The sequence below is a fragment of the Myiozetetes cayanensis genome, unplaced genomic scaffold (assembly GCF_022539395.1).
Source record: "Myiozetetes cayanensis isolate MyiCay16 unplaced genomic scaffold, myiCay2020 scf2-11, whole genome shotgun sequence".
Classification (NCBI taxonomy): domain Eukaryota; kingdom Metazoa; phylum Chordata; class Aves; order Passeriformes; family Tyrannidae; genus Myiozetetes; species Myiozetetes cayanensis.
Genome location: NW_026087411.1, coordinates 21,920,987 through 21,935,270, shown reverse-complemented (window position 1 = coordinate 21,935,270; position 14,284 = coordinate 21,920,987). Strand labels below are relative to the sequence as shown.

The following is a 14,284-nucleotide window of genomic DNA, read 5'->3' as shown; positions in this document are numbered from 1 at the left end:
TTATTGTACGTGCTCTTGTTTCTGCCTACAAGAGAGCTGGTAAAAGTGAACCACATTCACATCAGCACAGGCCTAGCTCTCCAGTAATGCATTTCTTTTTACAGGAGAAAAAGAAATGTGTGCCATGGTATTGCTCTCTTTCCTAAAAATAAATGCAGGGAGAAAAACAGGATTCAGGCAAAAAGACTTTGCAGGATTATTACCACCACCACCCCCAGTCTCCCCCCAGGATAAATCCTGACAGGCCCTGAGAAATCAACTGATAGTTTTAAGGGTAAACTTGACAAGACAAAAAATGATATATTTTTTAAGTTCTTTCTCTGATTTATGAAGCTTCAGACTTGCCTGCAATCTAAAAAGCTAAAAACTTCAGTGAAAATAAAACTGGGGTATCCACATGATTCCAGAGGGTAGAGATTTATGAAAAAATAAAGAGGTTTTTTTGATCAGACACTGTTTGTGGACGAGAGTTTCTGAAAGGCATAATTTACATTTTTTCTTTGCAAAGGTTTCCCTGCAAACTGCACAAAAACTCCTCTGAGCTCAAATATCAGGTGTTTGTTAGAAAAGCAGACAATCCAATAATCTGCAAGTCTAAAAACTCACATCCCCATTTGTAGAAGAGTAGAAAATTAGTGAATAAACAGTGTCTACTGTTAAAAATCAGAGTACTCAGACATGTTATCCCTTCTAACAGGTTATCTTAAAGCAGTGGCCTCTGAACAGGTCACCAAAATGGATGATGTGTGCAAAGTCACTGTATCCTGTATTTTAGCTGTGATGCTTCAGGTGAGAGGGGCACCTGGGCACCAACTGAGCATGATGCCAGTGTGACCAGGAGGACACCTTATACCTGTGAGGCAGTCGGCAAGAGCCTTGGTGGAAACAGTAAGTTCCACACAAAGCAGAAACAACATCTGCAGGGAAGCACATTGCTGTCATGGAGCACAAAACCTCTAAAATGAAATCATTCTGCTTGTAAAGAGCACCTCTGAAACCTTACAGCGTCCATCCCTGCATAATTCTTTTGTGCCATGACACAGGCATATGCAGCATAAATTTACTGCTAAGTGATGCAGGAATAAACTAAGAGCACCTGTCCCTTTGGAATGAACTGTACTGCAAATACAACTTCTGCAAATCAGGCCTTTAGCTGTAAATGCATTGCACACTTAGAGCAGACCAAGTTTTTTTAAATAAAGTTCATCACAAGTGCTGTATTCTGGAACAAAGAATCCATCCACCATCTCTGAAGTTCCCATGTGTCACAATTTTTTCCCAGACTGGGGCTTTTTGGTAAAACTACCCAGGAGACTTTTGCAAACACAAAATTTTCAAGAGCTTAAGCAACTGCAAAAACAGATCTGAACACAAGTGCCAAAATTTTATCTTCAGTTATAGTTCTGACTTTTGATAAAGGATGGGGAATGTTAGACTACTGTTTTGAATTAAAAAGAGATCTGAAATGTTAATCATGAGTGTACGTTGAAAGACCTACATAAATAGAAATCCCATTGTAATAAGACATAATGTTTTGCTCCCTCACATATAAAACCACTGTCAGTATTAGCTTAGTTAGGTGCAGGGGTTTGGTTGATTATACCAGCTATCTCAGCTAGTTCTCAGCCATATAAGGTTTTGGTCTTAATTTTAGTTTCATTTCTCTACTGGAAAATGCCAGTTTGACAGATGTGGTGCTTTGCAGAAGAGCCACTTTCAGTGAAGATGTATGGTTTCTTGGGGCTGTGAAGGACCTGTCGGAGGGGAAGGCAGGAAGCAAAGGCAGCTGCCTGGAGAACTCAGGGAGTGGAGAGACAGATGTGCTGGACTGTGACAAACCAGAACATCTTTCTACAAGAGATTTGAGAAATGAGTTCACAGCTGAGTCAGCTATTGTGGTCAGAGTTCTAAGAGAAGAGACTGGAGGAAAGGAGCATACAGAGATGGTAGTATCGTCATAATTTTTTTTATAGGGAGAGATGATAATATTTCTATTTCCAATGCGAAAAGAAGAAGCAGAAGTCAAAATTCCTCACAAACACAGTATTTCCTCCTGACTGGATTTAGCCACAGCTTGCCTTGATGCATCTAAGGGATCAATTAACAAAGATTCATTTACTGTCTCTCAACCTAATAAAAGTAAAGCACCTGCCTGACCTTCATTGCCGACAGCTTTTAGGTTTAGGCAGCCACAATCAGCTGTTCTCCATCATCACGTTAAGCCAAACACCACCCAAGTTTTTATCTTCTGGTGCTGAAATCCTTCAGCATAATACCATCAGCTTTCCCTGTGTTTCTGTGTCCTTTTCCACTGTCTGTACTCTCCTGTTAATTCATAGGATCTTATGGATTCATGCTGGCCCCTAGGATCAGTTCACAGCTAATGCAGATGCCCTGGCCTTTGTACACTGGCTCTCAGCACATTCAGCTTCTCTGCCATACTGCTTTTTAGTACTTAATTACGTTGTTTGTTTTGCATTTACTGGAGTGTACTGTGCTTTCACTGCTTAGATAAAACCAGCTCGCAGTCCCAAGGGCTCCTGAAGGAACACTACCACAGGAAATTAATGAAAGCACTATTTATCCCAGCACTATTTATCCACCACCCATCACTAATGGTGACAAACTCTCAATCCTTCCTTGATGGCAGTATTGGTGAAAACCCCTGGCCAGTCCACTCATGTGAAGAAATGTGGTGATTGCAACTGCTGGTGCATAGCTCAGTTTGAAGGACCAAATGGCAGGATACTAAAGTGACTGCACATCCCATCCAATGCTGTACTTTCTACTGTCAATGTAATCAGGCAGATTCCTTGACCCAAACTTGGGAAATTAATGGCACTCAAACGAGCAAAACTTGTTATTTTCCAGTGGACAAACTCTAATTGTCTCAGAGGCTTTCAAGTCCAATAACAGCAAAAAACAGTAGTGCTGCATCTCTTTTTTTCATCTTGAAGACTAGGATTCTCCAGATCTGTAGTGCCTGCCCTGATTAGACAAATAACCAGAGATGGTAGATGTTTAGTGCAGGCAGATTAGAAACACAGCTGAGAGGATAAATGTGGAGGGTGCTCTGGAGTACAGACTGTAGTTTGCAATAGGCACCAGGGAGAAATATAAGCAAATGCTTCCTTGCAGTCACTGATGAGAGGGCCAGTATGGCTCCTTTTCTGTCATGTTACATTATCTGCCATGCTGGGAAATGCAGTAATTACTCTGCAGACACTTATACACACTTACATACTTGTCAAAACAAATGATGAGCATACAGTGATTGTAAGTTAGACAATGTCAAGTCTGTCTCATGATGGAAACAAACAAAAACTTTGTCACTTCTTTGGTAAAGAAGTATTTCCATATTAAAACTGGAAAAGAAGAACTGACTGAACAATTTTTCCTGGGGAAAGGAAACGGTTCCTGGAAAGCAAATTCACTCTGCAGAACAGAAATTATTTTTCTGCTTCTGGAAGAACATTCCAAATTGGGGACCAATAGCTCTGTGGGAAACAAGAGCTCATGGGAAAGCCAGATGTTTGAGATAGCAAGCATGTTTTCTATTCAGAAGACATGTCCACAGAAAATTCTTAGCTAGACATTGTATAACCTGATGGAACTTGACCACTGTCAACTAAAAGCTAAAACATTTTGCAGAAGTCTCCTCAGCAAAGTGTCTCACAAATCAATCACCATTGTTATCGTAGAGACATATCAAGGTGCAGAACACATCATCCTGTTGAACTACCCTCCACAATCCTCAAGAATATCTTGCCTATATTACGGTTTTGGTGAACTTTCCCTGCGGTGTGGAGTGATGGCTACTCCATGGATGCAAAACTGTGAATTGTCAAGGGATGTTTTAACATTACCTCATGAGACAGATAAAAGGCAGCAATTCCCAGTGGCCAGAAGCAGCAGAGCATGGAGAACACAGTGAGGCCAAGATGATCTCTTGGTGGCATCATCAGGAAATTGTCTTCACTTTCGGTGTCACTTGAGTAATCACTCTGGAATGGCGAGAGAGAGAGAAAGGTAAAGATGCTGGTTAATGATATTATTGCTATTCCACTGCCATGGGCCAATTCTCTGATCATTTTCCCATTTTTCCTACTGTATCACAGCACTGCTAGCAGGTGTCCTCCTTGGGAACACCAAGGGAATCTCCACTCGCCTGCTTTGTCACAGACTTTATCACTATTGCATGAACTTGAAAGAAAACATATGAGAAATGACAAGGTATTTCAGAAATCACTGCAGGGAGAATGGAAGAAAGGGACCCTCTAGTCAGATGAACCAGGGTGAACCTGGGTGAGTTGTCACTTTGGAAGTATGATGTCACATATCTAATGCAGAAGGAGCTGTAAGCATTGGGTGCTCTGCATCTCTCAACTCAAATTCCAGTCTTCTGAAAGATCAATGTTCAGGTGGCCAAACATTACCCACTGGGTACAAGGTGACAAATGTGGTACAAACCTAAACATAAAGAACCAAGGTAGCACAAGCTGAAAAAGAAAAAAGCATGAATTGCTCCAGCAGCAACGGGATGCTGCCAGGTTCATAGCATTTAGGCAGAAGCAGCTGCCCAAGCATGTTTCTCAGATGCCACGTGGTCAAGCTGCAGCAATCCTGACCTCATAAAAGTTTCTTTCATGGTGATTACAAGGACTGGTCCTTGGCAGACCTGACTGCTCTGCTGCTGAGGGAGGTCAGTTCTCTGGCATAGCTTCCTACTTGCTCACAGGGAGTCCACATGCAGGAACAGACACCAAGGCTGTGTTATTCCAGGCTTTTGAGTTACATCTTTGGTGCAAGAAGGATCCTGAAAAGCTTTTTAACTCATTCTAGGAGCACCTCCATTCTGAGATAAGGCAACCAAAAATCTTCTCAAGAAAACCATTTTGTAGTTGCGTGTTCTTCACTGATTGTAGAAGAAATGCTGTGCAAAATCTGACTGGCAGAAAGGCATCTGTGTCACATTTAGAAACTTAGCATTTTGGGCATGGGTTTTCTGTCCCTCTGAGAAACTTGGCAGCCTGTTCAAGATCTTTTGGCCTTTGGGTTGAAACAACTGCTGAAGTGACATTGCTCTATTAGTGGGCTGTGAGATAGAAACTCCTGAACAGGCTGCTAAGTGTGCAAGTCATGAAGATGAACCCATGCACAAGAAGGTAAGTTTCTAAACATGCCACAAGTGAGCCACGACTGAGAAAGACCTAGAAAATGCCAGCAACCCTATGGTATTTGAAAGACTTGGCAGTGGGCAAAGAGACTGCCTCGTAAGACAACCCATTTGGGAAACACGCCAGATGTCATGACCCATCACCTATTAAGATGGAGAGTCTGCTTTGATATATATTGCTGTCAAGCACCTGCCACAGACCAGAGGGGCCTGGGAGTCAGAGGTGGGGGGATCAGACAGGTCTCCCATGCACTGAGATTGTGTGCTGCACGTGCATACCGGCAATGAACATATTTCTGTTGGTATCAGAAATCTTGATGCCTCATCAGAAGTGACGAACCTTAATTTGGTACAACCTCAATAAAATCCCACTTCTGAAGGAACACCTGCTGATGCTGGAGTTGGAGTTGATGACTTCCCTTTCTGCTTTAATTTTCAGAACAGGCCGTACAAGTCTTTTGTAATACCAACAGTACTTTCTTTCAAGACTAAGAGAGGAAGGAAGAGAGAGAAAATCCACACTATTGCTGAAACCATCCCTTTAAACAGTACCCTCATCTGAACAGATGACATAAAAAATCAAAAATGCTTTTGATTTTTCAGTTTTTGGCTGAGTAGTGTGCTGGCAAAGTATCTGTGGAGACCACCTGACTCATATTTCAAATTGCTTTTTCTTGCAGATAAAGATGAAATGGGACAAAGATTCTTCAGATACTAGTTGAATAAAAAAGTTACACTGTGAATGCCATTTTGATGGGCCAAGTCCCTGCAATGCACATGGGATCAGATGACCTGACTCTCAATTACCAAAAGTGACAGAATAGTTCTGATCAGAAAGTCCTGACCACGTAGACCACATATGAACCAGAAAGGTAAGTGAGCTGGTTCTGGCTGAGATGGAGTTCGTTTCTCCATAGCAGCCCTCACAGTGCTGTGCTTTGAATTGGTAGCTAGAAGGGCACTGATAACACACCAGTGTTTTGGCTACTGCTGAGCACAGCATCAGCACTGTAACATTGTTTCCCAGTCGAGGGCAAGATCCTAGGAGGGGACACAACCAGGTCAGCTGACCCAAACTAACCAAAGGGATATTCCATACTATATGACCAAAGGAGGAAGAAGCAGGGGGATTTGTTGTTTACAATGGTTGCCTGCTGAGGAACCACTATGTGTTTTGAAAGCCCTGCTTCCCGGGACGTCACTGGACATTGCTGCTGATGGGAAGTAGAGAATAAATCTTCATACCTTCCACTTTGCTTCTGCATGTGCAAACTTTCACTTCTGTGATACCTTGGAGTTTTGATGTTTTGATTTTTTTTTTAATTTTTGTAGATCTTAGAAGTAGTTATGTAGTAAATGTAGATTTTAGAGTAGCAGCATATTATCCCTTTACCCTTTAACACACCAGCTCAAACCCCTGTTACCCATTCCCATATCAATTCCCATAAATTCCATAGCCTGTTTAGTCTCTTTTTCAAGGTAGAATTATAGGGAATATCCTAACCCTAAGGAAGAAGATATAGCCATAGACTCAACAACCTTCAGGCCTAGAATTCTGGAAGACCTCCAAGGACATTACATGCTCTGAGGAAGATGAAGAAGAGGGGGTCCCAAAACACCCCCAGACCCAATTCCCAAGAGGCGTGGTGTGGGCAGAACCTGGGTGGTGGCTGGACAGGGATTGGGTGAAAATCATTATAAAAAACTGTGAACATCTGTATTCTGGAGCGCACGTTGAGGGTATTCCAGAAAGCCTGGGGGCTCATTAGAGCCTTTGTATCCTTATCTTATCTCCTACCTAATTTGGCTTGGAGTCTTTTTTCCCCACAGCCATTTAGGCAACATCTGCTTTGGTAAATTGCCTTATCTCAACACACAAGTCATTTTCCATCTTACTCTCTCACCCCTTTTTCCAGCTGGGGAGTGACAGAGTAGCTTGGTGGACACCTGGTATCCAGACAAGGTCAATCCACTACACTGAGGCGGGGGGGGAAGTCATCAATCACAGAAAACAATCCAACAGCAAAAGGTACTTCTTAACCTTTTCAGCTAAATACTCCTTATCCAAGCAAACCTTTCTTCCTAACATTCTCTCTTACAATAGGATGCTGAGCTTACTGAGAGATCTTCTCAGAAATGTCGGAAACCTTTCTGACATTGGGATAATTGATAATTTGGCTACCTGTCTGGCTTTACTTCTTCCTGGTTCTGCAAGAGCTTCACCCCGACACTGGAGAAATTAGACATTAGTGTTGAGAAGTCAGAATTACATTCACCAGTTAGAGTAGTTTTGTGTTACTGGACTAATTTTGCATATTCACTAATATTCTTGTCCACAGCATCACTCCTTTTATGTTTAACAGTCCCTTTATAAATTTACATGGAACTTTCTACAATTACAGCATTTCACTGATCTGACTAAAAGCTTTTAACTCTTGTGTAAGTAAGGGAATAGATAACTATCTTATTTTCAAGATTCAGATGACAAACAAGACTGCATACACAAACTTTTCTTTATTTAATGTTACCCTAGGTGAGTTTAAGCAATCTGAAATAGCAAAACAACAAGTTTTTCCTTCTAGATATGTACCAACAGTGCCTCCTCCAACCAAGCAATAAGCAATTAAAAAAGAACTTATGTGAGCATGTCGTGGATTTGCTCTGGGCCAATTTTCTCTCACACCCCCCCCCCCCAGTTCTATAAGTTGAGAGAAGGTTTATGCAGACAAAAGAGATCTGATGTGCGGAGAATAATATTAGGATTTATTACTAACAAGATAAAAGCTAAAGAACTATATATACAACAATTCTAACTGGGCAAAAGTGCTATGTATTTACAGAAGTACCCCTCTCACCTTGTATCAGTTCAGGAGGAGGAGTAGTTTCTTTTCCACTTCCAGAGCTACAGGTCTTCTAAATAATTTTGCAGCACTTGACAGTTCCTCTTCTATTATCTCTAGGACGACAGCTCCAACTTGGCACAGCTGGAACTGTCTCTCTCTCTCTCTTCTATGTTGACCTCAGGGCTGGGCTTACCCCGCCCTGGGCTAGGACCAGAGGCTGAGGGTTACTCAAGCCCTGTGGGGTCCTCCATGGACTGCAAGTGGACACTTGCCTTACCATGGTCTTCACCACAGGATCTGAGGCGATAATGGCTTTTGAGTCCACCCCTGGTTTCTTGTGGGGTCCCTCCTCATGAGAGACAGTCTTTGATGGACCTCTCTAGTGTGAGTCCACCTTCAGGCAACAGTTCTTCCATTCTCTGCTGTCCCTTAGGGTCACAAATTCAGCTGCACCAGCATGGATCCCTCACTGGGATCACACAAATCCAACCCTGAATGATTTGCTCTCTCTCCATGGGCCACAGGTCTCCAGCAGGACTCTGTTTCATATTAGGCCTCCCACGGAGTCACATCTTCTTCAGGCACTCCTCTGCTTCGGTGTGGGCTCCTTCATGAGCTGCAGAGGAGGGTCTCTGCTCCCCAACAGTCTTCCACAGATGGCAGGGGTTTTTAGTTTTCAGTCTCTTCCCTACTGAAGGGAGAGAAGAGGGGGGAGAGAAGGAGCCTCTCACCTTTGGGCTTCTTTTCTCTCTCCTCCAGCTGCCAGCTTTGACCTTGGAGGCTGCGCTATCTCTCTCTGCCTAGAATTCCTTTTGCATTACATCTCATGCAGGTTTTTCTCTAAAGTTGTTTTCCTCTACTCTGTTACAGGAGAAAAGGGGACCTGGCCTCCCCTTGCCCAGGCCAGACTTGGCCCGGGGTGGGGGGCGCATGCCCAGGCCCACCAGGGCTGGCTGCTACACTGGCTCTTCCATTTTTCTTCTGCGCAACAACCTCCTCTTCTGTTTTCTTAAATATGTAATTGGCAGAGGCATTACTAAAACTTTTGATTGGCTTTGCTCCAGAAATTCACCTGGAAAAACTATTTTCAGCCCCAGGGTGGGGCTGGTTAGCAAACCCATGACAAAACATTAAAAAAAATACCTGGCAAAGAGTATCCCTTTTTTGGTTGAGTTATTCTGTTCATTTCTAGAACAAAGATCAATTACACCTCCTAACAAATTCCAGTTATGCCAGGCTTTTTATTGAGCTGGTAAAAACACAATTGATTCATTCTCTTTTAACAGAGCTCTTCGATCCACCAGACAATATCACTATCTTCATGACGCTAGAAAAATCTTAGGAAGAAACAAGGCAAAATACATGCTGATGGAGCTGCCATCACCTAAGTGCTGAGAGACTGCGGGATCATGGGGTGTCAAGGAACAACAGCAGCAAGCTGACACTCTCTTTGGGACATGAAGGGATTGACCCATTTTTAGACATGACATCCGGCTCCAGCAGCTTCCACTGCAATCACACAGCCAGTTCTAAACAGAGTAATGCATAGAGAGTATCTACAGAAGGGAGTACATTTCTATGGCAAGTCAGGTTCTTACTTGGAGACACATCTTTGCGCTTTAATGTGAAAGATGTACTCTCAGCAAGGTCCACAGTCCTTCCCCTGGCCACGTGAGCTGCGCTCACTGCAGCCCATGCAAGGTGCTGTTGTGAGAACACATACCTATACCAATGGCCCTGTAGCAGAAATTACTCATTTGAGAGTAATTTGAGAAATCTCAAATTACTGAGCACGCAGTGGGGGTTTCCTGGTTCCAGTGGATCATTTGTAGCAAAAGCAGTTATTACAATAACAACAACCCTCCTCATCCCCACTGACTACATCTCTCACCAACACACTTGGAATTCAGCTAAGAAAACATCATGGGATAACTACCTCAGTATACTCAGTTCTTACACAAGCCTTTTTGTGGCTGTGATGAAGAGGAGGTGACCTCAGGAGAGCAGGCAAGACTGGTGCTACCAGGAGATGAAGTCCCAGAGGACATCACCCCAGAGCATGAAATTCCTGCAGACATTACACCGCTCTGCTGATTACAGTAAAAGACAAAGCAAGCTCCCCTCCCCTCCCTTCCCCTCCCCTCCCCTCTCCTCCCCTCCCCTTCCCTCCTCTCCCCTATCACATCCCTCCTATATATGCATGATTTTCAATGGTGCATATTTCTGAAGCCCTAAAATGCACTATGTATGGGTGATGTGGGCAGAATATAAACTGGATTTCTGCAGGAACTATGGATGTGACAAAGGTCAAAGAGGAGAACTGAACTTTGTTGGGGAAAGGGATCTGTCCATGCTGGAATGTGTGGGATTTTGCAGCATCTGGAATTTAGGTGCTAGACAATTCAACAGGAAAACTCCACCTCTGTATTCAAAGGGGCTGATTCTGATGCTTCCCAAATGGCCTGCATAAGAAGTCATCCTTGAACATCATCGCAAATGTTGCCACCCCAGAGACTAATAGAATGAAGCTGAGACACCGATACATTTTAATCTATGAAATTCAACTAGCTGCTTCTGTGAATAATAATGCTTCTTCAGCAAATGAGTGCAGAGAAGAGGATATTTAAGATGGGATACTGAATCATGTAGACACCCCATCCCTGGAAGGACCATGGCTTGAGATTAGAGTAGGAATCACCTGGCATAGTGCACGGCTCTGTACACAGACCTGAATGCAGGGTGTGCACTTTTGGTTATGTTTCATGAGGCAGCAGCCCCAACATGGACCACTTAGTGTGTCCTTAGAGTGTTCAGTAAAGGGTAAGCTGAAAATTAACCTCCTCTACAGTGCACCAGAGGAGGAACGAATGTGATCCAGAAAGAGGGAAGGAAAAGAGCAGTACTAATGACTTGTACGTAATAGGTCCAGTTCTTGGGCCCCATTTCCCAAGCATGTTGGAGAAATCAGGCATCAGAAGGTACACATCAGGTTGCAGAAAAACATCTACAGAGGAAGAAAGGAGAGAAGCCAACTTCACTTGTAAGATAAATTTAAGATGCAATTTCATCACAGTCTGTAAGGGCCTGCACAAGTAGGTAATTTCTGATCAGAGACAGCTCTGTCATTTGGCAGAAATGCCAAAGAAACCCTGTGACCGAAGGCAGAGCAGACAAAGAGCAGACACATGGTGTAGATTTTTAAAAGAGATGTTGATGAATGCTTTTCTGCAGTTGTAATGGATTCTCTATTACATGAAGCCCTTTCTTAAACTGAGGCTAGCTACCCCTAAAAGCTATGTGCTTTACCTCAACCGAGACATTATGAGCAGCAGAGGTTCTGCAGACAGCCTGACAGGGGCTGCCTGTGGCATATCAGAGATGACTTGTTGATGGTCACATAGTCTCTTCCAGTATTAAAACGCTAAGCACACTGAAGATGTCAGACAACAAGGTCTGCTGCCAGCAAGCTCTGATGGATATTCAGGAAACAGTCCTTTTGGGATTAGTCCCAAAGCAACCAATTCAGTAGCACACACACACACTGCATCCAAAACTGATTTTTCATATGGCCCAGTGGGATCTGCCTCAAATCCAGATGGTGCGATGGGCTGTTTTTGACAAAGACCAGCACATGATGCTGCTATAAGATGTGCTCTTTCCCTCCACACAATGCTTGTCTCAGTAATGTAGTTAAACCTGATGCCCTATTCTGACCAGCACACTGCATACTTCAAGCAGTGTGAGTTCACCTCCATGCAGCAGATGTCAAAGGCAGCATGCTGGATGGTGACTGTCCCGCCAAAAGTGTAGTTTATCACTACTCTGCCTCAACACACTTACTCATCACTGAGCAGCATCTCACTGATAATCTCTTATTTAGGAGTTGATGTCTCTAAAGCCTGTTGCCATCATGGATTCTTTGTCCTAGCAACTTACTATTTATTTCTCTGTTTATTTATTTCTTTTTAACATCTGGAGTTTTGCAGTTGATCTCCTTCAGTTTTAAAGGTATTTAAATGATCCACAATCCACTAATTCTGACCAGCTCCAGCTCCTCTTGTTTCCCCAACTCCCAGTCTAAAACTTGCCTTATCAGTTAAGCAGCCAGCCTTGCAGAATGGGCTCACAGAGGTCTCTCCTTGCTTGGAAAGCTTTTCATATATAACTTTGCAAAACCAAAACACATCAGGGTCTAAAAAGCTGGATGCAGCTGTCCAAGCCCTTTCTCCCTCCTGTCCTCCTGGACTCTTATCATATCCCTTGCGATATTTTCTAGACACATACAGGCAGTCTACCTACAGCTCCTCAGTAACTTGCATCTAGCTCATTGCCACTGGAAGGGAATTACTGCAGACAGCAGTAAACAGATCCACACTAAAACAGGCCAGCTGCCATAGTCCCTAAATCACATCCTTTCTCAGGAATCACAACCATAAAGTAAACATCCCTAATACTTGTATGAGTGCTATGGGGAAGGCACATGCCTACTGTGGCACATTCATGGCTTTGCAGGGGGGCCAGCAACCGCTACAGAGAAGTGACGCTCAGCAGCTTCTGCTGTCAGCTGTTGAGATGAGTGCAGTGCAGTGAATTCAATGTACTTCATTGACGCTGTCATTTGTGGCATGGGGCATCACTCCTGCTCAGCGAGAGGAAGACCTCTACTGTCCGCAGACACAGGTTACTGCCAGGGGAACCAGACTGCATGGTTCCTGCACAGCAGACGGTCTCAGGACTCTCTGTTAAGTAAGGTTAGGGAAATACCCCTCTTCACTGAGCCACTTCAGCAGGGAGAAGGTGCTCAAGTTGGGGTAGGTGGGGTGGCCCTTCACAATTCACAATTGTCCTCTTTTCGCTTCAGGGTTGACACAGCTCCCTTTGTGCTGTAGTCCTCAAAGAAGAGTGCCCCATCTCCATCTTCTGTAAATGATACCACGAAGCTCATCCAGAGCTTCTGTCACTTACAGGCTGGAGCCCAGAGACCTCACTGCAGAGCACTAGTCTGAAATCTCAGGGAAATGATGATGAAAAGGAGAATTGCCATTGGCCCTGGCTGTTCTTAGCAAGATTCATAGGAGGGCACTTGGAGACTGTTGAAGGTGACTTCCCATCCATGCTCCTTTCACCTAGAGCTAGCTAATAGAGGTTAATATCCCTTGGCAGAGCTCAGTGTATCCAGACTTGAGTGGCTTCTCCTTTAAAGGAGAAAAATAAATCAAATGCAAATGAAGTGTAACCACTCTTGTAATCTGTTCCTGTGAATGGAATATAATGTAATAATGTTCCTGTGAAGGAACTCAGGGATATGAAGTGTGTCCTGTGGGGTCAGATCACTGAGCAGCATGACTGTATATCTGAGTAACCAAGAGAAACTAACACAATATAGAAACTTGGATGGGTCTAAGAGTCAAAACATCTTCAGTATTTTCCTGTGCCCTTACCCCATGTCCCTTCTTTACCCTACATGTTTTTCTGAGTATGTGCCATGGGACAAACCCCCGAAGATTATCTTCCCAAATTCACCACATGTCCCTAGATGAGCTTGGGCAGAACATTTATTGCCCTGTTTTCTTCCATTCCTGAGGTACAGAATGGAAAAAATACTGTTCACCCACTTCACAAGAGTGCAACCACAGCTAGTGAATTAGTGAAAAGAAGGTGCAAGACCCTGTCTTTGCCCATGTTGCAGAGAAGAGGGGTTGGCTGGAACAGGATCCACTTTCTATCTCTACACTTTTATGCTGAGGTCCAAAGGATGTTTCACAACAGAATCCAGCAATTTGTAGGGAAACAAAAGAAGAATAGCTTTAAAGCACTACATTTCCTTTCTTCTTTCACTCCCCAGAACATTCTACTTATTTTGTTTTCAGAGACTGTTTCAGAAATTGCTGGGAAAAAGAGCAAGGGTTTTCAGAGAGAGCGCAGATGTATTCTTTTATGCGACACATATGAATAATTTAATTTGTTGCCATGAATAGCTTGGATTTCTCTAAATAAGGCATCTATCTAGAGGTTAGGAGGGAAACTAGCAGTAATATGGAGTAATATAGGAGTGTAATATGACAAATGATGTTTCTGGATAAAAGATGGCACTGCATTTATACATGAACTCTGAGAGAAGGGTATTTCAGCTTGTAACTCATGTCATATTTCACTGCCGCCACATTGGGCAAGTTGTCTATTAGTTGTGGCATAAAGAACTCATAAGATATTTATAAGGGATCCAGAGATACCTAAATAGGAAATCATTTGATTTCAGAGATAG

At 43.3% G+C, this 14,284-nt stretch overlaps 1 protein-coding gene across 4 annotated transcripts in view; it reads right to left on the bottom strand.

Annotated features, from left to right (window-relative positions):
• The window catches only part of SYNDIG1 (synapse differentiation inducing 1), a 134,185-nt gene that overhangs the window by 101,671 nt on the left and 18,230 nt on the right, over positions 1–14,284 (bottom strand). For all 4 annotated transcript variants that reach the window (XM_050316125.1, XM_050316126.1, XM_050316123.1 and 1 more), the window contains exon 3: positions 3,867–4,004. In XM_050316125.1, the coding sequence (XP_050172082.1) occupies positions 3,867–4,004 (138 nt within the window). The remainder of the gene's footprint in view (positions 1–3,866; positions 4,005–14,284) is intronic.